The 27,500-nt window shown below is 45.2% G+C and overlaps 1 protein-coding gene across 1 annotated transcript in view; it reads left to right on the plus strand.

The window, feature by feature from the left end:
* Positions 1-27,500, plus strand: part of fars2 (phenylalanyl-tRNA synthetase 2, mitochondrial) — an 83,063-nt gene that overhangs the window by 27,221 nt on the left and 28,342 nt on the right. The window contains exons 9-10 of the mRNA XM_069723935.1: positions 23,931-24,091; positions 26,633-26,796. Coding sequence (XP_069580036.1) covers positions 23,931-24,091; positions 26,633-26,796 — 325 coding nt within the window. The remainder of the gene's footprint in view (positions 1-23,930; positions 24,092-26,632; positions 26,797-27,500) is intronic.

Below are 27,500 nucleotides of genomic sequence, written 5' to 3' on the forward strand. Positions count from 1 at the left end.
AAAGTAGATAAATGAGTGTGTGTTTTCCTGATCAGCATATTTTACCTGTGTTGAATGAAGCAGTGTGTTTGATCTGCTGCACAACAACAACAACAACAACAACAGCAGCAGCAGTGTTTTCTGGCTAAGCGCTGCTCTTAGTGACGGTTGAATATTAAAGGAGTCAGTTGATCTCTGCAGAGTCAGATCTGCTGCTGCGGCTAAAAATACCGCCTGCAGATAAAAATAAATCCGTTTCATGTTGAAGGTTTTTATTTCATTCAATTTCATTTTATTTCATTCAAAGGAAAACGTGCCTGCAGTCGGTTTTTAAATTCACCGTCGCTCCTCTAAATATAGAAATATAGAAATATGGAGCCTGTGAGATATATTCATTAAATACTGTTATAGTATTTCTTTGGTTGAAAATATTGTTTCTTTGATGTCAAATCTATGAATTCATCATCGATAAATCTTCCATATCAGAACAACCAAACTGGGATGAAGTGACTTCACTTCATTTCCATCTTCACGATCACATATCAGAACGTAATAAAACGCGTCGCCTCCTTTACTGAGAAGGAATCCCTGAAGTTAAAGGGAGGTGCTGGTGTCGTGGAGTTTTATTGCTTCCAGGCGGTGAACTGATCTCCAGCTGATCCGACCTTCATCCTGCAGATCCTCGGCTCAAATCCCAACATAGTCAGTGTCCTGATCCGCCTCGTGACATCATCAACGCGGGACAAATCCCGAACACGCCGCTCCGCCAGACTCCCCGGTGTTTGTCGGAGCTTTAGTTGTCCTAACGAGCATCTCTGGGATTCGTCCTGCGAAGGCGGCGCTGCCTTCAGGGACGCTCCGACATGTTGGCAGGTCCGACCGAGCTTCATCTGCTCGCTGTGAAAACAGCCTTCTGGAAACTGCTGGTCAAAGTGCTGCTTTCAACTCGTCTGAAACACAACCAGCTTTATTTTGCAGCCGTTGAGGGATCAGAGAAAATAAATAAAACTCAGAGGAACAGTTTTAAAAGGATAAAACGACAACACGAGATCGGAACAACATAAAGCAGCGACACAACGTGATGTCATCGTGATGTCATCACGACACGACTTAATGACACGAGACAACAAGACGTCATGATGACAACATGGCATTAAATATGGACACGAGACGAGACATTATGATGTCATAAAACTGATTCATGACATCATGACATCATGACATGACAACATAATGAGCAATTTCTTATGACGACAACAAAATAACATGACAACATAATGGCAATATTATGACAGCGACGTGACGTGATGACATCACAGCACAACATGACACACCGACATAACGAGACTACGTGACAACAGAACGGTCTGAAGTGTTTTTCCGTGTTTTGATGTGTTTTTCCGTGTTTTGACATGTTTTGACATGTTTTAACATGTTTTTCCGTGTTTTCACATGTTTTAACGTGTTTTGACGTGTTTTTCCGTGTTTTGACATGATTTGACATGTTTTAACGTGTTTTTCCATGTTTTGACATGTTTTAACGTGTTTTTCCGTGTTTTCACATGTTTTGACGTGTTTTTCCGTGTTTTGACATGTTTTAACGTGTTTTTCCGTGTTTTCACATGTTTTTCCATGTTTTGACATGATTTGACATGTTTTAATGTGTTTTAACGTGTTTTTCCGTGTTTTGACATGATTTGACATGTTTTAATGTGTTTTTCTGTGTTTTGACATGTTTTAACGTGTTTTTCCGTGTTTTCACATGTTTTGACATGTTTTAACGTGTTTTTCCGTGTTTTCACATGTTTTAACGTGTTTTTCCGTGTTTTAACGTGTTTTTCCGTGTTTTCACATGTTTTGACATGTTTTAACATGTTTTTCCGTGTTTTCACATGTTTTGACGTGTTTTTCCGTGTTTTAACGTGTTTTGACGTGTTTTTCCGTGTTTTGACATGTTTTAACGTGTTTTTCCGTGTTTTGACATGATTTGACATGTTTTAACGTGTTTTTCCGTGTTTTGACATGTTTTAACGTGTTTTTCCGTGTTTTGACGTGTTTTGACATGTTTTGACGTGTTTTAACGTGTTTTTCCATGTTTTGACGTGTTTTAACGTGTTAACACAACGTAGCATAACAACACATTTCTCTAAGTGAACATGATATTAATCCTCAGCCTGTATTGATCCTCCAGCTGGTTAACTGATAAATATCTGATATTATATTTCAGCCTCACTTCAACAGTTCGTTGGTCGGTTTGTTTTGAAGTGTTCAGATGATTCAGAACGGAAGAAACGATTTAATCTCCTGAAACCTGGAAGTAAAGTGTTGTTTCGGTGTCGTCTGAAATAGCAGCGAGAGTATCGATGTCGATGCTTCTGTGTGTGTCGGCGTCCTCATGACACATCGGTCCCGTTTTATCTCTGTGACTCGTCGCCCGGCAGCAGATCCACGTCCAGCGCTGTCAGCTGGTGTGGAGGCCGTTATCTTCCGCCGAGCTGCCGGCATCAATCAATCTTCATCTGCTGCTCGGAGCCCCGCCCACTCTGATGTCCTTCACCGTCATCATCGTCACTCTGCGCCTTCATTAACATCTTCAACACCTTCGTCATTGTCATCATCACTGTCGTCTTTGTGCTACATCTTCATCACCATCGAACGTAATGCACCGCAGTGTGCGAGGCCTCGTCTGTGTTTGCCTGTTGCCGTAGTGTGTGTCTATGTTTGTGTTTGTGATTGTGTGTGTGTGTGTGTGTGTGTGTGTGTGTGTGTGTGTGTGTGTCACCATCTGCTTCAGCACTCCTCCTTCATCAGATTCTGTACCACCTGACTCAGCAGTGTGTGTGTGTGTGTGTGTGTGTGTGTGTGTGTGTGTGTGTGTGTGGGGGTGGTGTCTCTAACATCTGTCCAAACTACTCACTGCGTCTTTTTCTTTTCTGCAAACTTTCTCCACCTTTTCTGCTTACACACACACACACACACACACACACACACACACACACACACACACACACACACACACACACACACACACACACACACACACACGGTGGTGGAGGTGTGGTCTGAGTGTCATATCACCCGTGTGCCGATGCACATACATGTGCAACAGTTTAATTCAATATTTAGATTTCCTTTATTATAATTTTTTTCTTGATATTTTTTACCAAAACCAAAATAATGTTTCTCCTGAAACTGACATCAGAACAGTGAAAAGTCAGATCTGCAACATCTGTGATGAAATGATCAATAACCAATAGATCAATAATAGAATGAGTCGTCTTGATAAATGTGAAACTGAGTGTGATGGACATGTTCATCGAACATTACAGTCCTTCTGGGGACGTCCTGTTTGTCCACTGTAGAGAGGCGGGTCCCCACAATGTTACACACACACACACACACACACACACACACATCCTCTGTGGTGGTGGTTTAATGAGCCATGCGTTGCCGAGTGTTTGTGGTTTCTCAGGTCAGCGTCTCTAATGGAGGGGTCTACTTCAGCAGCGTTTGATGTCAACCCCGGGATGTGGTGGGCGGGTGGAGACAGTAGATGTAATGGAAATAATGAGAGGAGAGGAGCACTGTGTGTGTGTGTGTGTGTGTGTGTGTGTGTGTGTGTGTGTGTGTGTGTGTGTGTGTGTGTGTGTGTGTGTGTGTGTGTGTGTGTGTGTTCACAGGCCGATACAGAGTCAATATCAGAGCTCAGTTTGTTTGAATATCTTTAAAGTACAGAAGTACTGCGTCTACTACTTGTACTCCTCTGATTCTACTGCCTCTACTAACACGTCTACTGGTACTACTACATCGAGTACTGCTGCTACTGCAGTACATCTCCTGCACTACTTTGTCAACTATATTAATTACAGTGGTTTACTAAATGTCTTACAGTATATATTTGTACTTCAGTATGGCATCTACTGCAGCACATTTTGTACTACAGTACTACAGGATCCTCTCAGGAATCTTTCCAGTAAAGTTGGTTAGTATCTGAAGAAAAAGGAGAAAAGATACCAAAACCAACAATAAATTCAGTATTTTTCAAACTGCCTTTGGCTGAGCAGAACATCCAAAGATGACGGTAATCGGTTGACTTTGTTTACCAGCTGTAGGAATCCAGTGAGTGTTACTGTAAAACACATGGAGCTGATTTGTAGAGGATCCTCTCAGGAATCTTTCCACCAAAGTTGGTTAGTATTGGATGAAAAATGGTAAAAAAAACTACCAAAGCAAAGGTTAAATTCAGGGTTTTCCTAACCTGCTTTGGCTGAGCGAGGACATCCAAGGATGCCGGTACTTGGTTGTCTTTGTCTACCAGTTGTAGAATAACTGAGGTTCATTGTAAAACAATTACATGTATAGCCATTTTTTTCCTGGGGCCTTCCAAATGTGTGTGTGCATCATATTTGGTTAATATGAGTTTAAATATGTAGAATAGAGATTGAATTAAAAAATATGAATGTTTTTCAAAGCCGATTTGGCTGAAAATGAAAGTTAAACGTCTGCTGTTTAAAAAAAACACATAAAATAATCAATCAAAACTTCAATCAACATCAGCAGACGGAGACACCCACGCTGATCTCTGATTGGTACACCCTTCGGAGACGCTGAGCGAACCTTACTGCCGACAGGGTTTTCCAGACTTTAATCACAGAGATGAAGACTGAAGCTGTGAGCGACAGCCTCTAGACAGAAAAGTCTCAGCTCTGGCTTCTTCACATCCTGAGGGCTTCCGTTTAAGTCAAGGTCGCCGACTTTAAAGTATTCATACCTCCATCGCTGCACATCGTCCTGTAACGAGCCCATTAACGTGTCTACCTGTTGGCCTGCAGCCGTTAGGACGGTTATTAAAGCCAGCTGCTCCAGTGAAACCATCGAACCCCCAGATGGAGTTGTTTTACACCAGCAGCTTTTTATTCAAGATTTTTTTCTCTTTAACACATTAAACCCAAAACGGAGGGTGACAAACTTTTATTGACATATTTCTCACGAGCATTTTTACGTCTTTTTACTCATTAATTGTACTTTGTTCTTATTGTGAGGAGTGTCTGGTCCTGGTGTTATCACCGCTTTACTCTCTGGTCTGGATTTTGAATATTTGTCTTATTAGTCCTGCAAAGAACATTTTATTGAGCTGTGCGTCGTTTTTTGTATGTAAAAACAGGTCCGGTAGATTACGATGAGCACTGAGAGAATATCGTGATCTCCGCATCTAAAACTACCGACTGTCGGCAACTTAAATCTTAACCGGATTCGTCAGCGGCGGTTTATGTGCCTTCGAGCAAAGCGAACGTCGGAGAGGAAGTCCTGAGGAGCAGGTGAACCTGCGACAGGTTTACAGATGTCTGAATGAGCAGGAACAGAAACGGATCCCTGTTTCACCTTTTCAGCTCATTTGTGTTTCCCGTTGTAAGAAAAAGGAGAGCGAGGAGTCGGAGGAGGGAGAACATGTTCGGTGTCAGGCTGGAGGAGGAGCAGCAGGAGAAGGTCAGAGATGTACCTCTTCCTCTGTGTGACAGGAGAGGAGCGATTCACCTACATGGAGGATGAAGCCGAGAGGAGCTTAATGACGCGTCTGCTCGACTTCATGTTTCCACCTTTACACGCCGGTGAGGATAAAAAACGTCTTCATCCGAGATTCATCCTCAGATTCTGTTTTATCTGGAGTCAGTAAATGATTTCTACATTCACAGTCACGTTTCCGTTTGTCCGACTGAAGGACAAAGTTCAATTTACTAAAATCGGATAAAAGTGGAGTGTGTGTATAAAAAATGAAAAAGAAAGTAATACTGCGTGTGAGCCAAATTCTGTAGATTAAATAGATTAAATAAACAAGAGGAATATACCAGACTGTAAACAATAAATGAACAAAGATGGCAACAGAAACAAACAAACAAACAAACAAACAAAAAACCCAAAGAATTCTCAAAATTGGAAATTCATGTTGCATGTTGTGTTTAATGCAGTGAAAGAAAGAAAAACTATCGAGACAAATTAATGAATAAATATGGTAAACATACAAAGAAAACAACATACAAAGAAAACAACATACAAAGAAAACAACCTGCAAAGAAAACATACAAAGAAAACAACATGCAAAGAAAACAACATACAAAGAAAACAACATGCAAAGAAAACAACATGCAAAGAAAACAACATGCAAAGAAAACAACATGCAAAGAAAACAACATACAAAGAAAACAACATGCAAAGAAAACAACATGCAAAGAAAACATACAAAGAAAACAACATACAAAGAAAACAACATGCAAAGAAAACATACAAAGAAAACAACATGCAAAGAAAACAACATACAAAGAAAACAACATGCAAAGAAAACATACAAAGAAAACAACATGCAAAGAAAACAACATGCAAAGAAAACAACCTGCAAAGAAAACAACATGCAAAGAAAGCAACATACAAAGAAAACAACATGCAAAGAAACAAACAGAAAAAACAAAACAAAGAAACAAACTCTGTGTTGAGGACCAGGAAAGAAATAAACTATCAAAGAAGAAACAAACAAATTAAACAAACATTGTGAACTCAGATGTTGCAGCACCTGCAAGTTGTCGGTCTGATGTTAAAGAATAGAAACACTTCGATGGATCTTTAAACTAAAAGTTGAACTCTGTGAATTGAAGCCTTCAGTGTGCGACACCGTTAAAAGTCTTTTTAAACACCTTAAACTCAGAACTAACGAGACTGCGTTCAGAAACATCTCAGCCTGGATGTTTTTTTCCTGCGAATGACGTAAACGTTGCTTCTCTTTGACGAGTCTCCAGCTGAAAGGTTTCTACCTGCCAACAGGTCATGAAGCCGTCGGATCGCCGTTAAAAACCTTTTCCTGGTGGTTTGTGAGCAGCTGCAGCCGTGATGAGGTAATAAGGCCCAGGAACAGATGAATAAACGATGTGCAGCCAGGATTCATGTTTCTCAAACTCTGGCCTTTTCTTATTTGGTCCTAATTAATGTGTGTTAACAAGCTAAATAACAAGCTTAAAGTAATTAGAGCTGGTTAATTGCCGGCTCTGAAGGAGCTCGCGGCTGAAATGAGACGACACAGCACATCAGCTGGAGGAAGACGAGGATGAGGATGATGAGGATGATGATGAAGAGAAGCTGACTGAGAAACACAAACACAGGCTTTTTGGAGCCAACCTCTGGTGGCACTGAGTGGTATTGCAGTTTAAGACACTTCCGCATTGGAACCATTTTTCAGACCTTTTATATCCAGTCTGTGTTCTGGACGTAATCTGCAGGTTTGTTTTGACAGTATTGGAACAGCCTTTAACCAATCAGCACAAATGTTAAACATTTAAAGTGATAAACACCTTCTTAACAATAGCCGACCTTTTTTTTTGTCCCAGTAGGTGAAGGACAGGTGTGTTAATGACGGCTCAGTAAACCGACAGTGAAGCAGCGTGTTCAGACGACTGATGGCAATGACAAAAATTGTATTTAAGGCTAAATTTAACATAAAACCTTTAAAGTGTGTTTGGCTTCATTATGTTGTTTATAATTACTCGAGACTTCCTGTAGCTGTTTCACAATAAAAGCATCTAAAGAGCTTAAAAGCTAACTTTAGGTGGCTGTTACTGTCTGAGTGAAACAGTACTTTTCTGCTCACCTGCATGCAGCCACACAGAGTCCTCCGGAGTTAAAGCAGAGTGAAACAAAGCATGGAGGAAGCAGCTCAGCACCGTGGCGGAGTGTCTGAAGACGGATACCAATGTTGACTGCAGTGTAACCCCAGGGAAATACCCAAGTACAACTGGAGTACTTTATTAGAGGCGGTCTGGTAGAGCAGAAAGGCATTCAGGTCAGCTCTGATTTATTCCATAGAAATGTGTCCTGCTGTGCAATGAGGGAGCGTTCAAGACTGCACAAATCACAACAGGGAGGTGCTGACAAAACAACAGAGGAAACCTTTTACAGAAAAGTCCCAAAGACGGAGTTATGAAGTTAGTTAGCTGCAACAAGTGGGAACGTTTACACCCTCAGAGCAGATTTAAAGTATTCACCCATACAACCAATAGGAGACACGAAACAACCTCAAAGAGACAAAACAACCTCAGAGACAGAGACAAAACAACTTCAAAGAGACAAAACGACCTCAAAGAGACAAAACAACCTCAGAGACACAATTTCATGATAGAAAAATCTCTCTAAGATTCCCTGAGAGTTCAAAACCAGTAAAAACAGTAAACGTGGAGGAGGACGACAGCAATGATGATGATGATGACTTTTAGGGATTTTAGGACACAGAACGTGAACGATGCACACAAACAACAGACCCGATTAATTAATAATAACGTCCATGTGGGACCCAGAAGGCGATTGATTGGTCATTACCGGGGGGGGGGGGGGGGGGCGGTGCACGCCGAGAGGCAGACTGCACCGATACATCACGGTGAATAATCTGTGAATCAGACGCCGATGATGCAGTTAATGCAACGAGCGACCACAGCGTTTAAAGCGATGAGGCTTTTTAAGCAACTGTCACCAACAGGCCCGATTCAGGCGTTCGTGAATCACAAATGTTTCACAGCTTCACATCGGGTCGTCCTGCCGGTCTCCGAGTGACGCTGACCAACATGTTCACACTTCAGAGGAGCAGCGAGGGAGTTTTAGACCCTCACTCTGGTCTGCCAGGCAGGCAGATTTTAAACTCTAGATTTCATCTTCTCACTCGCAGAAAAGCGAAAATAAAAAGCTCCTGAGTGATGCCGGAAGTCGTCATTATATGAATTTGGAAAGATCACCGTGGAAACCAGCAGAACCGATACGATCACCGATAAAATAAACCTGCAGACTGAAACCGTTTTTTATCATTAGGGATAATAAAAACCGACAGATTCCCATGGATCCGGCTGTAAATGTGATTGCTCCTACTTTCTTATTTGCTTTAATCTATTGATATTTGAATATTTAAAAAATCTACCTGCTGTATTTCTGCAGCAAAAACATCAGGAGATGTTACGAACTCGTTTTTAGTCGTCATGAAATCATTTCCTTTGCGAGCCAGAACCAGAAACTCCTCTCAGGCCCAACAGTCTGAAAACTACGTCTCATGTTCGGAACAGATATTTTATAAGAAAAATATGCTCTTATATTTGGGCCTATAATTTTCTCACAAGAATAAGACTCAAGTTTGATTTTGTCAACCGGTGACGGCAGATTTTGGGCGAGTCAGAACCGGAGGCCCGATAGGTACCGTTTGTTCTGCTTGTTCAAGGAGACATGAACTCCTCTCGGGTCAAAGATACTGTTGGTTTAAACTCAACATGACGGCTGCCTCGCTGTCTGTTTGTCGCTTCTGCAGAAATGAACGTGACACGTCCGCAGGATGCAACGTGGAAACGAAAAAAAAAAAAGTTCAGTCTTATTGTGACGTAACAGTTCTGCTAGGAGCCGGTGGAAACATGGCCGGGTTGGACGGGTGTCCCCGGTGCTCCAGAACACAGACGGCTCTGGTTGTCCTCCTTCACTGCCTGCAGCGTGGAGGCGGAGTCCTAGAAATAATCCAGGTTTATTCCAAAATACTCAGCTTTCATCGATTTATACTATATATCCCGTTAACTTTCCTGTGTGTGTGTGTGTGTGTGTGTGTGTGTGTGTGTGTGTGTGTGTGTGTGTGTGTGTGTGTGTGTGTGTGTGAGCGGAGAGGAAGTCAGATATCTGCCTTTCTTCTCCTGCCAGCAGCAGCGAGTCCTCGGAGACACACACACACACACACACACACACACACACACACACACACACACACTCCTCACTCAGCTGTGTCGGTCTAATTAACATGTCAGACGTCTTTATTAAGGTAACAGGCAGCCGAGCTCGTCTGTCATTACGCAGTGCCGAACGGCTGTTTGGAATCACTTCACCTCTCCGCCACCGATTAATCATGTCTGAACACATTAAACAGCTCATCTTATTTCTTTTTTTTGTTTTTTGTTACCTATCATTACACGGGGAGAGAACGAGGAGAGGTCAGCGAGGGGTCCACGTAACGGGGCGAGGAAACAAGGAGGGGTCACACCGAGTCAGAGTAATTAAAACAAAGAGCGAGGAGGAGACGAACGTAGTCACATCTACGTAGGCGGGGCGGTCGAAAAGTCCAGAGAGTTCCTGAACGCAGCACGGTGCTGCAAACGGAAGAAGCAGCAACCTCCATCAGGAAGTATTCAGAGTTCAACATCATTACGTGACAGCTGGTACGTGAACATCAGTGATGTCACCATGGAAACCTGAAACTGGAGCAGAGAAACATCTGATTTTGGGGGGAAAAAAATCTTCAACACGTCTGATTACAACCAAGTGTTCCTGAGCCCATACAGTGATTTCCATTACAGAATCATGGCTGTTTTTAAATCAGTGCCCCCACGAGGGCCCATGTTGGAGAAGCCTGTTGCCACGGCGCCACAGTTCAGGTGGTTCACAGTGGATGTTTTCCCCTCAGACGCCTCAGAAGGTTCCAGTGGAACTTGGTGTTCACAGTCTGATTTGGTATCGGACGGTGAAGCTCCGCCCCTCTTGAAACGTGATGTCATCAGAACACGTCACCCGGCTCGTCGCTTCATCGCCGTAGACTTTCTGAAGACTTTCATGAGTCTCTGTTGACTGTTTACAGAGTTTGGAAATCACTGCATGGGCTCAGGAACACTCGGTTGTAAATGGGCCCCTCCTTCTCTCGAAGTTTTCACCGCTTTCATTACATCATCTTCCTCCGCTACCCTTCATTCCCCACATTGAGCTGAGCGGCACTCGGTTCAACCCTCCGCCGTCCCCTCCGTGGTATCGTGAGGAAGCGGGAGCATACGGGGGATAAACGGTGTCCTCTCTGGACCACAAACTGGATAATGAGACATGAGAGCGTCGCCAGCAGAAGGAGGGAAATCCCCTCAACCGCAGCACACCTCCACAAACACCGCCGTGTGTCGCCTGCAGATCTAAATGTCTGTCTGCCTGTCCATCTGTCTGCCTCTCCATCTGTCTGCCTCCACGGTTGGGAAATGTTGGAGGTAAAAACGTGGTTCCTCCTCACGGTGAACACAAACGGGAAACGTCAGGTGTTGTTCGGCCTCGTTCAGACCGTCGGCTCAAATCTGTCATATTCCGATTTTTTTTTTTTTTTTATTCTTTTGAAAGTCTCGTCAGATTTCTCCAGCGTGTAAAAGGTTGAACCGATGAGACTCGTCCCGGCCCGTAACCATGACAACCTGGATGTAGAATCGGGTTGGACTAGATGTATCCAAAATATTATCTCAACGTAATCCAGGTTTACCCGATTTCTCGGTCCCAGACGTCTCCCAGCGGACAGAACAAGGACCTGAAGACGTCCAACGTCCCGTCACTCATATTTCCCCGTAAATCCCACGTCTCCTCCTCCGCATGACCCCGCCCACCTCCGTGGCGCTCTGCCTCTCTCATTAGTCCTTCTGTAATCTGGGCCGGTGGACGGGGGACGCTTCATTATTGCCGTGAGGACGAGCGAGTGTCTTAACCTCCACTAAACAGAGGATCAGGTCGCTAAGCTGTGTGAGCAGCTCCAACAGCTAACCTCGCCAAAGCCCGGCCATCTCCCAGTAATCCGCCCGTAATTAGAGCCTGATCTGTGTGTGTGTGTGTGTGTGTGTGTGTGTGTGTGTGTGTGTGTGTGTGTGTGTGTGTGTGTGTGTGTGTGTGTGTGTGTGTGTGTGTGTGTGTGTGTGTGTGCTTTTTAACATTGGTGCTGGTGAAATCAGCAGTGGGAGGTGTTTTTTTGGGAGTGGAGTGGGAAAGCTGCGTCATGTACCTCAGTATTTATGTTTCATTTGAAGTGGGATTCATGATCAGGAAATAAGAAAAGGACAACAGTATTTGTGGAACTGTGAGTCATGTTTTTTGTGCGCCCACTCAGATAGGACGAACATGACTTCAGTGAAAACAGGAAGTGACACGGTTTTTAATTCTAAGAATCGAGTTCTGCTGTTTCTACATTTTCTTGTTTTACCCATTTTGTTTTTTTTGTTTTCCTTCCAGTGTTTGAAGAAAAAAAACTACTGTTTATTTTGCTTCTGCGACGGCCTCGTAGTCCATCTTGTCTTTGAGTCGTCCATCAGTTCCATTCTCGTCAATTCGATAAAGTTTCTTCGAATTCGGCACAAAAGTTCGCTCTGACCGAAGGGTGAACTGACAGTATTTTGAAGGTCAAAGGTCACTCTATCATCATGAGTAAACATCTTCAAATTTGGTACAAACATTCACTTGGACTCGAGGATGAACCGTGTAGATTTTGAAAGTCATAAGTCACTGTGACTTTATGTCCGACCCATTTTTGTGAACGTGACGTCATGACTGATAAACAGAAGAGGAGACTGCGGTCGTATCCTGAACGATGTGAGCTGTGCTGATTGTGAAGATCTTCTGTGCCGGAGTGAGCTGAGCATCCTGCGTGGCATCGTCACCGGTGGTGTGTTAATGAGTGAACGGATACCGCGATGGTAAAAAACTGCTGTACAAGTGCAGATCATTTCCAACTTCTTATTACAATAGAAATCCACCTATTTTTTAAAGGTAGATGTCAAAATGTTTAAAAAGCACCTGTTTCATCGTCGTGTAAAGGCAGGCGGTCCTTCAGACGCTGTCCGGTCCTGATTGGTGTTGATTTAATTGAACTCTGAGTTTTCCCCCCCGTGTCGCTCCGTCTCCGTCTCCCTCGACCCCCTCCCTCCGTATTGATCTCCAAACGGGGAGGTAAACCCGCGTGTTGCCTGGTTACTAATCACTCTGCATAATTTATCTGGTCCTCATCACTAATTCAGGAGCGCGGTTCAATAACAGGCAGCCGCCGCAGACGGCTTCCATATATTGTTTCCATGATCCATATTCATTACTGAAGGCCGATGCAAAGCGGCGCTCGCATCACGGGGAGGCTTCATGTTTAAGATTCCAGACACGTACTCACGGAAGGAAATCTCTCCATCGATGGCGTTAACTGCAGAACTTTGTTAAGAAAAGTTCTCGAGGAAACGGTAAAGAAAGGAAAGAGTCATGGTAAGTTTTGGGTTCAGGTTGAGAAGTGTTCGAGAATCTGCTGTCAATTTCTGCAGCTCTTGAAATGTTTCGCAAGATAAGAGCCAGAAAAGTCCCGTATCACATGAAAGAAACCTGCTTCTTGTTTTATAATAATTGGTTTGATTGACAGGCCTTTGGTGGAGTCAGGTTTCCGGTATAGGTGGGCGGGGCATAATGTCCTCGCTCCGCCCCAAGCTCGTCCAAATATGGTCACTACTGACTCCAAAAACCGAGATGGCGACTGGTTGACGTCACGATGGGTTGCCGCTTGCTCGTATAAAAGAGGAGGGGCCAACCACCTCCAGTATTTGGACCTTTAAGTTGGAGAACTTGTTGAGTATTAAGAGAAAAAACACAACTGACCGTTTTATTTTTGAAGTTTCTGTTTTGATGTCACGTTGCAGATATCAGTCGGAGACATTTGGACCATTACATAAAAACACATGCGTTTCCCATGTTTTCCTCATGTGATGAATCACATGAATCACGTGATCACATGGGTTTTTGCACAAACAAATTCATGTTATTTTCTGTAAGGAGATTCAAATTAATGGACCATATTCCTCCGTTTTGCATATAATTGATAATACATTTATTTTATTTCTCACCATCTCTGCTTTTAATGTTTATTTTTTTATACAAACTAGCTAGTGGGAAGTGACGTTACAAAAAAAACAAGAAGACACAAAGAGAATGATAGAAAAGAGGAAGATAAGTGAAAGCCTGGTGGTGGTGAGGAGAGAAGGAGGAGAGATGAAGGAGGAGAGATGGAGGAGGAGAGATGGAGGAGGATGTGAGATCAGAGCGATGGACTGCAGTGAGGAGAGTGAACGAGTGCAGGTCAAATTCAAAGAGACAAAAGGAGTGGGGGGTAAATGTCCAGGAGAAACAGGTTAGGTGGAAGGAGGAAGGAGGAGGAGGAGAGTGATGGAGAGAGCAGGAGGAGGATGAGGAGAGTGATGGAGAAAGCAGGAGGAGAGACTGAAAATGAAGGGTGACAAAACGACTGGAAAAATGTGACTGGTGAGCGAAGAGGAGAAGAATGATGGGGGGTGGGGGGGTGATGGAGGGAGAGGAGGTTTAATCGGAAGAGGAGGATGAGCGAGCGATGGCGTTGTCAGACAGCGTGGGGGGAGATATGAAGCGAATGAAAAACGACAGCGAATCAGAACGAGAGTGCGACAAATCGTTAAATGAGATTCTGGGAAGAGAAGAACAAAATGAATCTACATGAATGAAGCAAACACACTTTAAATAACGTCCCAATCAACGCAAGTTTCAGTAATAATCCTTCAATTCTTCACCTTTAATCTGATGGAATGACTTTCTGTTATGAAGTTGGAGTTTAAGTTCAGGAACGCTGCAGCGTTGAGTCCAATAAAACTCCAGGATACCTTCATGTTCCAGCCCGAATAGTACCTGGAGGTTTACCTGTTCTCTGATGTTTTCTCTTTGGTTCGGTCCAATAGTTTCTGGTGATTTTGTCCAGTTTTGTCAATTTCATGTATTTTAACCATTTTGTGGTCCACAATTTGTGGGTTTCAGCCCAATTTGACCTGTTTATGTATTTATTTATTAGCATTGTTATTTTTTCTGATGTTCTCTGATGTTTCTGACCTTTGTTAGTCCCATATTTTCTCATATTTTAGTCCTGGTTTGGTCCAACACTCTCTGGGGTGTTTGCCTGGTTGGTCCCATATATTTTCGACAGCTTTAAAATGGTTTTGTCGAATGTTCTTTGATGTTTTGGACCTTTTTAGTTCCATATTTTTTTTATTTTTAAACCTAGGTTTGGTCCAACATTTTCTGTTTTTTTTGCAGAGTTTTACCCATAAATCTTTTATCTGATGTTCTCTGATGTTTTGGACCTCGCTCGGTAACATATTTCCTGGTGTTTTATCTCAGGCTGTTGGAATTATTCTGTTTCGTTACTTCACATCAACATGTTCACGTTTTACTGTCTGTACGACAAACCTGCTGAACACCGTCTGCATGCAGATACTCACACAGACACACCACTGCTGCCGTCATGTGATAATTAAACAGTGATGTCATCGACAGACGGCAATTCAACTGCAAATACACACATACACACACGCACAAATACACACACACTCACACACACAAACACACCTCACCACTCTTTTGTGTGAGCTTTTCCTGATTGGCTGAGGGAGGAGGCCCGGCGCTGCAGAGCTGTTTGGGAGTAAAAAGAGGAAGGGCAGGGGGTTGTCTCATCACACACACACACACACACACACATATTTGTTCTCGGGGCATCTATCCTAGATGGGTGTCGTGCAATCTGTTTTGGCTGACGTCTTCGCCACACTGCAGCTTAGTTCACTGATGGTCTGCCCACACACACACACACACACACACACGCACGCACGCACGCACGCACGCGCGCACGCACGCACGCACACACACACACACACACACACACACACACACACACACACACACACTCAGGCGTCTTTCCCGCCTTCCTTCTTGGCTGTCTGTACGTCAGTGTCTCATGCATCAGATGTGTGATTTTTCCCGTTTTGAAAGCTCTTCATTAGCCTCGTTGTCTGTTAATCTGCCGGCAGCTCTGGATGATGTGCAGCAGCTCTCACTGTCGCTGTCGATCCCTGTGGTTGAGCTGAACCAGACACACTGACAGGCTCAAGATCCTCAGATCTGATGCAGCCAAAGGTGAAAGACTCCCCGCTCCGACACTCGAGACCTGATGAATCGAGGCTCGCAGAGAGTTCAGAAAGCCTGCAGCACAAGTAGCAGGGTGTGGAGGAGTCTGGAGCCTCAGTTCTGCAGGTTATTGACCCGTGTGACACCCCGTACCTTCAGTTTATACACCAGTCCCGAAACTTAAACCTCAAGTTTATAGATCAGTCATGATTCCCCAAAATATCCCGTTTATAGACTAGTCCTACAAGACAAAAATATCCAGTTTATAGACCAGTCCTACAGCCCAAGATATCCAGTTTATAGACCAGTCCTACAGCCCAAGATATCCAGTTTTTAGACAAGTCCTGGATCCAGTCATAAGACCCTAAACAACCAGTGGAACAAATGAAACCCAGCCGTTAGACCAGTCTTACTCCTCAAACCCTGCTTCTGGAGATGACCAGTTTATATACCTGCTGTCCAGCAACCCCTGACCTCCGGTCTAGAAACGTTATCTGCGCCACAAATTCCCCCTTTATTGTCTGGTCCTACATCCTTAAACGTATGCAGCATATAAACCAGAGCTGCACCTCTAAACCTGCTGTTTATCGACCAGTCATAAACCCCTAAATCCCCAATTTATAGAACTGTCGTCCAACCACAAATCTTTAGCTTACAGAGCTGTCCTACTTAAGACCTTAAACAGGTCATTTCTCAGGCATACGTTCAGAAAGCAGAAGTAAAAGTTAAGGAAAATGTTGCAAAAGGCATTTTTCTCATTTGAAACCTTCTGTACGTGACGGCATCTAAACATGGCAGGTGTGTCGGATGTAGATTGCACTGAGTTTTGACAAGTCGGTGGAGTTTAGTGCTGCAAAATCTCAGCCATTAAAACGTCCTAAATTATTTCCAGAGACTATTTCAGGTTCCTCAGAAAGAAAAGTGAGTATTTAAAGAGATTCCTCGGCTCAAGAGGAACGTTTGTGGTGTTAAAAAAAGGTCTTTAAATGCAGCATTAGTGTTAAAGGTTTCAGGAATGTCCGTGTTTCTCCATGATATGCTCGCTGTCTTTGTGAGGAATCCCCCTCTTCTTCTTTGCTTTAGTTTTACTGGGTCAATCTGGTTTTAAATTATATTTCTACTGCCTCAGATTCCACTTGCAGAAACCGTGCCTAATTACAAGTCGTGTTTTCTATCACGGCGGCCTATGTAATCATTACACTTGATCACGATCCTGCAGCTTAAAACCACAACCACCACCGCAGTCTCTAATAATGCAGTCATAAATATATTCATGGAAAATATAATTAGGAGGGAATGGAGACGGAGGAGAGAAGGAGAGAAGAGCTGATTAAAATATAACAATACAGGGAGATGAAAAGAGAAGATGGAGAGGAGTAAAGAAGAGAATGAGCCAAATATGTTACATAAATGAAACGGAAACGCTTCATGAAAGACAACGGTGAGTTTGGACACGACCCGAACAGAACCTGAAGGGGTGACCATGAGAACAGCTGCTCCCTGGCTGGAGACGCCAAGAAGACGGACCCCCTCCGGAGAAGTCCAAAATCCAAATTAGATCTTTGGCTTAAAGATGCTGGAGGGCAAGTGCAACAAGGAAGAGGTGGCCTTGGACTTCTCAAACCTGTTGCCATGGCGTCACAGTTCAGGTGGTTCACAGCGAATGTTTTCCCCTCAGACGCCTCAGAAGGTCCCAGTGGAACTTGGTGTTGACAGTCTGACTCTGGGGGACCAATTCACGGTGACCCACCTGATGACCCACCTGATGACCCACCTGATGACCCACCTGATGACCCTCCTGATGACCCACCCGATGACCCACCCGATGACCCACCTGATGACCCACCTGATGACCCTTCTGATGACCCTCCTGATGACCCTCCTGATGACTCTCCTGATGACCCTCCTGATGACCCACCTGATGACCCTTCTGATGACCCTCCTGATGACCCACCTGATGACCCACCTGATGACCCTCCTGATGACCCACCTGATGACCCACCTGATGACCCTTCTGATGACCCTCCTGATGACCCACCCGATGACCCACCTGATGACCCTTCTGATGACCCTCCTGATGACTCTCCTGATGACCCACCTGATGACCCTCCTGATGACCCTCCTGATGACTCTCCTGATGACCCTCCTGATGACCCACCTGATGACCCACCTGATGACCCTTCTGATGACCCTCCTGATGACCCACCCGATGACCCACCCGATGACCCACCTGATGACCCACCTGATGACCCTTCTGATGACCCTCCTGATGACCCACCTGATGACCCACCTGATGACCCACCTGATGACCCTCCTGATGACCCACCCGATGACCCACCCGATGACCCACCTGATGACCCACCTGATGACCCTTCTGATGACCCTCCTGATGACCCACCCGATGACCCACCCGATGACCCACCCGATGACCCACCTGATGACCCACCTGATGACCCTCCTGATGACCCTCCTGATGACTCTCCTGATGACCCTCCTGATGACCCACCTGATGACCCTTCTGATGACCCTCCTGATGACCCACCTGATGACCCACCTGATGACTCACCTGATGACCCCCCTGACAAACCCGCCTTCTTCTTCGGTCTTGGACGGTGACGCTCCGCCCGGCGCAGGAACACCTCGCCCGGCGCGTCGAAATCACTGCATGGGCTCAGGAACACTCGGCTGCGGTCCGTGATGACATCACTGATGTTCACGTACCAGCGGTCATGTTAACGTGTTGAACTCAGTGAAGATGTTGAACTCTGAATACTTTCTGATGGAGGTTGTTGCTTCCTGCTGCTCCGTGTGCAGCACCGTGCTGCGTTCAGGAACTCTCTGAACTTATTGATCCACACTTTTACTCCGTTGAACCAAAGCCAATGGAGAAAGTTAGAATTCCTGAAAAAGTTTTCTGGGAAAAGAAATAGGTTTTATTTTTATGGTGACCAATGGAGTTCTTTCTCCACCCAAGAACCTGAACACAAGTAACGCGTCCAAATCAGCTGTCGCAACAAGTGTGACTGGCGCCAACCACCATAAAGAAGTGTCCACAGACAAGTTCAACAAGCCCGTCAACTGCTCTTCAGAGGCTGTGATGGAGAAGCTGAAAAAAACGTAGAAATATTAAATGATATCCATTTTTCATGTCAGTTTCTGCTGAAATTAAGACGAATTCAAAAGATTCCAAATCTGAAAAGTATGCAAAGAGAACAAATGGAAAGTGTAGCGAAAGATGTTGGAGAGTTTCATGATGAGGGCAGCAGGAGATCTGAGACGAGACGGAGGAGGAGAGGAGAGGAGGAGGAGGAGGAGGGTCACGCATCTGATTGATTGTGCGTTATCATGAAGTGGAGATTTATTCCAGCGTGTTCCCTCATCTCCTGCGACCCCGCGACCCCACGCTCATTAGCATAGAAACCACATTCCCCAACTGCTGATTGGACCGGGACCGACGAGTCCTGGATGTGAAGGAGGGTGTGTGTGTGTGTGTGTGTGTGTGTGTGTGTGTGTGTGTGTGTGTGTGTGTGTGTGTGTGTGTGTGTGTGTGTGTGCGCGCACACACACGGGGACTCATACACACACCTGCATATCAGAATAAACAGAAACATTTCCATTCAAAGCAGGTAACTCTTCCTCCGGCTCGCCTCGTGTGTGTGTGTGTGTGTGTGTGTGTGTGTGTGTGTGTGTGTGTGTGTGTGTGTGTGTGTGTGTGTGTGTGTGTGTGTGTGTGTGTGTGTGTGTGTGTGTGTGTGTGTGTGTGTGTGTGTGTGTGTGTTCGTGGGTGTGTTTGTCCATTAGCAGAGAGCCATTTGAATGCCCCCACGCACAAATATTTAGAAAACCCCCAGATTACCTCCCTCCTCCCCCCCGAGCCGCTGACCTCACAATATGAGTCTGAAAGCTAAACAAGAGCCGGTGGCCCGACGCAGCTAATTGTTCCTGCTGATTTATGTAAAAGTGATAATACAGGAATCGAAGGGCTCCTCCGGCAGCTCGAGGCTTCCTGTTATTTCACAGGGACACAGCGTTTCTCCGTCGGGCTCTTATTGCACTTTATGGCACTCGGTAGTTCAGTGGGAAAGGTTAACGTCAGGTTTAGGAAACTGAAGACGAGAGAAACATCCTGATTTATAGAAACCAAGAGGGTTCAACGACGCTTCGCTTACTATGACACAGAATATTCAGATGTAACGGTTCATTTATGTGTTGAACATTTCCTCTGGATGAAGATCTCAGACTGGAAGCTATCACTTCCTGCTCCAAACCGCTCCGAACTATCAAAGATGGTGACGGACAGAATCTGAACTGGAGGATTCATAACGTTCACAAACCAACGATGACATCACTGATGGTTGATGACATCACTGACGGATGATGACATCACTGATGGATGATGACCTCACTGATGGTTGATGACATCACTGATGGTTGATGACATCACTGATGGATGATGACATCACTGACGGATGATGACCTCACTGATGGTTGATGACATCACTGATGGTTGATGACATCACTGACAGATGATGACATCACTGACGGATGATGACATCACTGACGGATGATGACCTCACTGATGCCAGAAGAAAATCGCTCCCGTTAAAATATATATTTTTAAAACACTTTGGTGGACGCGGTTCGTCAAACTTTGACGTTGTGTTCTACTGAAGTAGTGACGGTAGATTCAAGCATTTTAGTAAAAGTAAATAAGTACATGTAGTAAAGTTTGAGGTACTTGTTGGATGTTTGCACTTCGCCCTCTACGATCTTCACTTGATGGAAACAGACGAAGGATTTTTCATCTCTGGGAAATTCACTTCCTGAATGAATTAACTTAACAGTTAAATCTCTCGACTCTCTTTCGGGCTGAACATTTTTTTGTTCTGTGTTTCTTAAACTGTGGATCACGGCCCAGATGGGGGTCAGGGACTCGGTTTCCGGAGGGTCTGGCTTCAGAAAAGGAAGCAGGTTTGTCTCAATTAGTCTCGGTCCCGGGGAGAGAAGCCGCCTCCCTCTCATCTGGGTCCCACGCCCAAAATGTCTCAAATCCTTGGATTTACCCATAATCCTTTACTCCGCCGAGCGCCTGCCCTTCGCTTTGACCCGCCTCGAGGCAGCTGAGCAGTTTTGCTCTGAAAGGAGAATTGTGCTGTTTAAAAGGCGCCACGGGATGATTGACAGCAGCGAGCTTCTCTGCAGTCACAAAAATGATCATAAATTTCACAACTTTTATTTGCTTTAATCGTGTTTTCTTCTGGTTTTCTGCAGGTTTAGTTCGAGTCCGTAGAATTAGATTTATTGTGAACCTGAACCTTCGAACCAACGTCTGTTTGCATGTCAGCCTTTATTAAACAAGGAAAACCTCAGACGTATAAAATCTCTGTCAGATGTGCAGCAGATTAAAATATCTCCGTGGAATACGTCACAAATCAGAATATTCATAGTCATATAAAATATCATCCTGAAGGTGGCTGAACTTTTCATAACAGAACTAAAGAGACCGAATCCTTCCTTCTTTCTTTCCTTCCTTCCTTCCTTCCTTCCTTCCTTCCTTCCTTCCTTCCTTCCTTCCTTCCTTCCTTCCTTCCTTCCTTCCTTCCTTCCTTCCTTCCTTCCTTCCTCTCCTTGTTTCCTTCTCCTTGTTTCCTCCTCTCCTTGTTTCCTCCTCTTCTTGTTTCCTCCTCTCCTTGTTTCCTTCTCTCCTTGTTTCCTCCTCTCCTTGTTTCCTTCTCTCCTTGATTCCTCCTCTCCTTGTTTCCTCCTCTCCTTGTTTCCTTCTCTCCTTGTTTCCTCCTCTCCTTGTTTCCTTCTCTCCTTGCTTCCTCCTCTCCTTGTTTCCTCCTCTCCTTGTTTCCGTCTCCTTGTTTCCTCCTCTCCTTGTTTCCTCCTCTCCCTGTTTCCTTCTCTCCTTGTTTCCCTCTCCTTGTTTCCGTCTCCTTGTTTCCTCCTCTCCTTGTTTCCTCCTCTCCCTGTTTCCTTCTCTCCTTGTTTCCGTCTCCTTGTTTCCTCCTCTCCTTGTTTCCGTCTCCTTGTTTCCTCCTCTCCTTGTTTCCTCCTCTCCCTGTTTCCTTCTCTCCTTGTTTCCCTCTCCTTGTTTCCGTCTCCTTGTTTCCTCCTCTCCTTGTTTCCTCCTCTCCCTGTTTCCTTCTCTCCTTGTTTCCGTCTCCTTGTTTCCTCCTCTCCTTATTTCCTTCTCTCCTTGTTTCCTCCTCTCCTTGTTTCCTCCTCTCCCTGTTTCCTTCTCTCCTTGTTTCCGTTTCCTTGTTTCCTCCTCTTCTTGTTTCCTTCTCTCCTTGTTTCCTCCTCTCCTTGTTTCCTTCTCTCCTTGTTTCCATCTCCTTGATTCCTCCTCTCCTTGTTTCCTCCTCTCCTTGTTTCCTTCTCTCCTTGTTTCCTCCTCTCCTTGTTTCCTTCTCTCCTTGCTTCCTCTTCTCCTTGTTTCCTCCTCTCCTTGTTTCCATCTCCTTGTTTCCTCCTCTCCTTGTTTCCTCCTCTCCCTGTTTCCTTCTCTCCTTGTTTTCCTCTCCCTCCTCCCTCTCCTGTTTCCTTCTCTCCTTGTTTTCTCCTTGTTTCCTCCTCTCCTTGTTTCCTTCTCTCCTTGTTTCCTCCTCTCCTTGTTTCCTCCTCCTTGTTTGTCTCCTTCTCCTTTCTCCTCTCCTTGTTTCCTTCTCTCCTTGTTTCCTCCTCTCCTTGTTTCCTTCTCTCCTTCTCTCTCTCTCTCTCTTCTCTCCTGTTTCTCTCTCCTTGTTTCCTCTCTCTCCTTGTTTCCTTCTCTCCTTGTCTTCTCTCTCTCTCCTTGTTTCCTTCTCTCCTTGTTTCCTCCTCTCCTTGTTTCCTCCTCTCCTTGTTTCCGTCTCCTTGTTTCCTCCTCTCCTTGTTTCCTCCTCTCCCTGTTTCCTTCTCTCCTTGTTTCCCTCTCCTTGTTTCCGTCTCCTTGTTTCCTCCTCTCCTTGTTTCCTCCTCTCCCTGTTTCCTTCTCTCCTTGTTTCCGTCTCCTTGTTTCCTCCTCTCCTTGTTTCCTTCTCTCCTTGTTTCCTCCTCTCCTTGTTTCCTCCTCTCCTTGTTTCCTTCTCTCCTTGTTTCCTCCTCTCCTTGTTTCCTTCTCTCCTTGTTTCCGTCTCTCCTTGCTTTCCCTCCTTGTTTCTCCTCTCTCCTTGTTTCCTTCTCTCCTTGTTTCCTCCTCTCCTTGTTTCCTTCTCTCCTTGTTTCCTCCTCTCCTTGTTTCCTCCTCTCCTTGTTTCCGTCTCCTTGTTTCCTCCTCTCCCTGTTTCCTTCTCTCCTTGTTTCCGTCTCCTTGTTTCCTCCTCTCCCTGTTTCCTTCTCTCCTTGTTTCCGTCTCCTTGTTTCCTCCTCTCCTTGTTTCCTTCTCTCCTTGTTTCCGTCTCCTTGTTTCCTCCTCTCCCTGTTTCCTTCTCTCCTTGTTTCCGTCTCCTTGTTTCCTCCTCTCCCTGTTTCCTTCTCTCCTTGTTTCCGTCTCCTTGTTTCCTCCTGTCCTTGTTTCCTTCTCTTCCCTCCAAGAGGAATCAAAGTTTAATTTTAAATCGTGCTGCAAAAGTTTTCAGTTGTTTTTTTTCCTGAAAAGTCATTTTGAAGCTCCGCGGGGCGTCGAAGGAAACGACAAATGAGACCAAATCAGGTTTCATTTGAATCTGATGGATTTTGTAACATTTTCTCTCTGAATGACTTCGCATTAAAATTAAAGCTGTCCGGACAAAGTTTTGAGTTATTTAATATTGATTCTCTGTCGAGTTCCGATCTGATACCAAAAAAATAAAAATAAATCAATCCAGTGTGTTTGATTGACAGTTGAAGAGGTCTGCAATGCATTAAGAAAACTTGGCTGCATCCAAGCTGTTCATTTATTTATTTTTTGAAGGTTTTTATCAATTTTTTTTCTCACAAAACAAACAAGTAAACGAACTGAACGATGTCTTTATGGATCGTTGCGATCGATTCGTCTTAAACCGACTGTTAGAGTCACAATAAAAGATGAACTTCAACATTCAGTCACAACAAATAAAACTCAGAAGACGTTCTGTCTTCCCACACTGGAAACCGCTGGTGTTTATAGTAAAGGAAGGAAGTAAAGTTGACCCGAGGATAACGCTGTGGATTGTTCGACGTGAAGTTGGAGAACGAGTCCTGCGTAATGATTTTAAGGACTCGTCGGCTTGCGTGCTGATGTTGTGTTTTGTTTGCAGCGGGGGCGAGGAACAAGCTGGGCTGGGCCTTCGGTCTGGGCCTGGAGAGGCTCGCCATGGTGCTGTACGACATCCCGGACATCCGGCTGTTCTGGAGTCAGGACGAACGCTTCCTCCGACAGTTCAGACTGGAGGACGTCCAGCAGCCCGTCTGCTTCCAGGTACCGACGCCGGTTTCCTCTCTACGAGTCTCTAACTGTTCAAACTCACTCCGTTTCTAAAGACCTTCAACTGCAAACATCCTGTTTTGCTTGTAGTTTTTTGGCCGGCAGTAATCAGAACAGACATATTTTATCACCCGTAGACGAAGTTCAGATTTTGCAGAGAATGACGTTCAGAGGGAATTTGAAGCTGTCGCTCTTTTGATGTGTCAGCAGACTGATTTGCTGAATCTCCCGGTTCTCCGCTGTGGAAACACGATGTGCTGGAAGAACTTTCACCCCCGAACAGTCTCAGCTTCAGTTTACCTGCTTTTGATTCTTTGTTCATATAAAGGATTCACATGAAGATTCAGCAGAAGCCAGAAGTGCTGTTTGTTGTAGTGCGAAGTTTCGAAGATCCCAGCCTGAAACATGACTCATCGTTTTATCACATGATGAGTCATCGCGGACGACAGCTGACGCCGCTGCTCCGTCGTCTCGTGAAGTCCTGATGTAAAACAAACCTGTCAGAATACTTTTCATCTCTCGCCTCATATGGCGACTTCCACAATGACCAAGCACGGGAGCCCGGAGACTGTAACCATAGCAACAGTAAAGACTGAGGATGAATGACAGCCTACCTAGACTGTCCTCCTGGTGCGGCACAACGACGAGTCCACGGCTGCTGTTTCTGTCGTTTTTAGGTTTTTCTCGCTTTGGATGCTGATGTTTGTTTACATTCTTCAATCAGGAAATATGTCGCTGGCTCCTCCCTCCTGATGGCATCTCACAGGATTTATGACTTTATAATCGCCTGATCTGACACAGTGACCATCTGGACATAAGATAAGAGTTTGTTCTTTGTATTTTACCTCCAACCAACAACCTATCCAGTAAACCAACCAACCAATCATACCCACCTGTTCAACCAAACACTCAGTTACCAATCCAACCAATAAGATACCTACATACCCAACCCGCCAATCAGCTAGCTATACCACCTATCTACCTCCCTCCCCAATCAACCCATCAACTACTTATGCAACCAACTAATTAACCAACCACTCAAACAGTCAATTGTTTACCTACTTACTAATCCAACCAACCAACCAGCAACCTATCGACCCTATCATCCAATCAACTAAGTACCTGTTTTATTACTGTACTTGTACTGTCACCTCCAGTCTTTTATCCTATGTGTGTGTGTGTGTGTGTGTGTGTGTGTGTGTGTGTGTGTGTGTGTGTGTGTGTGTGTGTGTGTGTGTGTGTGTGTGTGTGTGTGTGTGTGTGTGTGTGTGTGTGTGTGTGTGTTCTAGCCTCTTAACCTCATGTATAAAACATTTTGACAGTGGGGGCTCACATCAGCTGGCACCAGTCACTTCCCCTGACCCCCCATCATCATTGTCACACACACACACACACACACACACACACACACACACACACACACACACACACACACACACACACACACACACACACACACACACACACACGGTGGGGTGTGTGCAGGTTCACAGCGGTTCCTCTGTCCCTGCTAAAGGTGCTTTTTGTCGACTCGTCATCACTAATGAAGAACATTTCAAGTGACTGTTGGAGGGCAGAGAGGAGAATAAGAGAAGAGGGGATGGAGGGAGGAAGGGGTGGAGGGAGGGATGGATGTCAGGTGAGGACACTGAGGTTCTGTCTCTGTCCAGCCTGCAGTCCTGTAAGTTGTATTGATGAGCTGGTTCCTCCAGAGGGACCAGGGGAGCATGGCTCATCTACTGCCCAGGGTCAGTGCACCTCTCCTGGGCCAGGACTCTCCACCTCTACCCCTTAAGCCCTCACCGACTCCCGGATCCACAGATAATGAACTGTGACGGCCGGGGGCCGAACAGGAAACAAGTTGCCGGCGTTTGTGTGTCCATGTTTGCACACACTCATACACCAGGGAGCTGTCTAGTGCCACTAAACTAGTGTTGACAAGTCTGCTCCCTCCATCTGCACTGTGAGGCCTAAAGTATGTGGAACGTCTCTTCCCGTCCAGTAACCGGTCACCTCGTTACCTCCCCAACCAACCAGTCAATCACCCGATGACTGACATGAAACAGACAGAAACTCTTTCCCTGCTTCTCTCTGTGTATTAAAAGTTATTTCCAGGATAATAAACCAGTGACAGATGACAGAAATCTCAGACAGAAGTCTCTGAATAAAATATCAGATGGATTCTGTTCAAACGTCTTATCGTCTCTTACACTTTCTCCTCTCTGGTTCCTCTCAGGTTTCCACTCCTGTTCTCAGTCCGTCTTCATTTTACTGGAGAACTCTTCTTTTGTTCCTGAACATCTCCTGCTTGTTATTTTTTCCATCTTTCTGTCAACTGATGTGTTTATAACAGTTCCAACAGATGATCCTGCCTGAACCTCCGTCCACCGTTATCTTGGGAGGACGTTGGTTAATCGTTGTCCTCCGTGTGTGTGTGTGTGTGTGTGTGTGTGTGTGTGTGTGTGTGTGTGTGTGTGTGTGTGTGTGTGTGTGTGTGTGTGTGTGTGTGTGTGTGTGTGTGTGTGTGTTCCCCAGCCCCTCAGTAAGTACCCGGCGCTGCACAACGACATCTCCTTCTGGCTCCCGGACGGCATGCAGCAGGAGAGCTTCATGGAGAACGACTTCTACGACCTGGTGCGCTCCGTCGGAGGAGACCTGGTGGAGAAAGTCTCACTCGTGGACGAGTTCACGCACCCAAAGTAGGAAAACTCCCACACGCTAAGATCACGCTAAGATCACGCTAAGATCGTTTTATCTCTCGGTAGCACCTGGAATTCACACGTCCACCTTTCACCCAAGAAATAACACAAACATTCAAGGAGTGTGTTTGTACAGTAAAAAGTGCCTGTTTACTGTAAATGACAAAGCAACACACACACACGCACGCACACACACAGACACACACACAGACACACACACACGCACGCACGCACGCACACACACAGACACACACACACACACACACACACACACACACACAGACACACACAGCTGTCCTTGGCGTACACCTTCGAGCCTGCAGTGCCTGCGGTTGACATCTAATTTTTTAGGAGGTACGTGTGTGTGTGTGTGTGTGTGTGTGTGTGTGTGTGTGTGTGTGTGTGTGTGTGTGTGTGTGTGTGTGGTGTGCGTGCGTGCGTGCGTGTGTGTGTCTGTGTGCGTGCGTGTGTGTGTGTCTGTGTGTGTGTCTGTGTGTGTGTGTGGTGTGCGTGCGTGCGTGCGTGTCAGAGTGATGTGAAAAAGGAGTTTTCACCCATAAGGTACCAACCTCCCACTGCTGCCCTTTACACACACACACACACTCGCCCGACCTTGTGCGTGTGTGTGTGTGTGTGTGTGTGTGTGTGTGTGTGTGTGTGTGTGTGTGTGTGTGTGTGTGTGTGTGTGTGTGTGTGTGTGTGTG

Source organism: Brachyistius frenatus, unplaced genomic scaffold (assembly GCF_029030835.1).
Source record: "Brachyistius frenatus isolate BFR_SWC_R1_liver_20210118 unplaced genomic scaffold, ASM2903083v1 Contig_351, whole genome shotgun sequence".
Classification (NCBI taxonomy): Eukaryota; Metazoa; Chordata; class Actinopteri; family Embiotocidae; genus Brachyistius; species Brachyistius frenatus.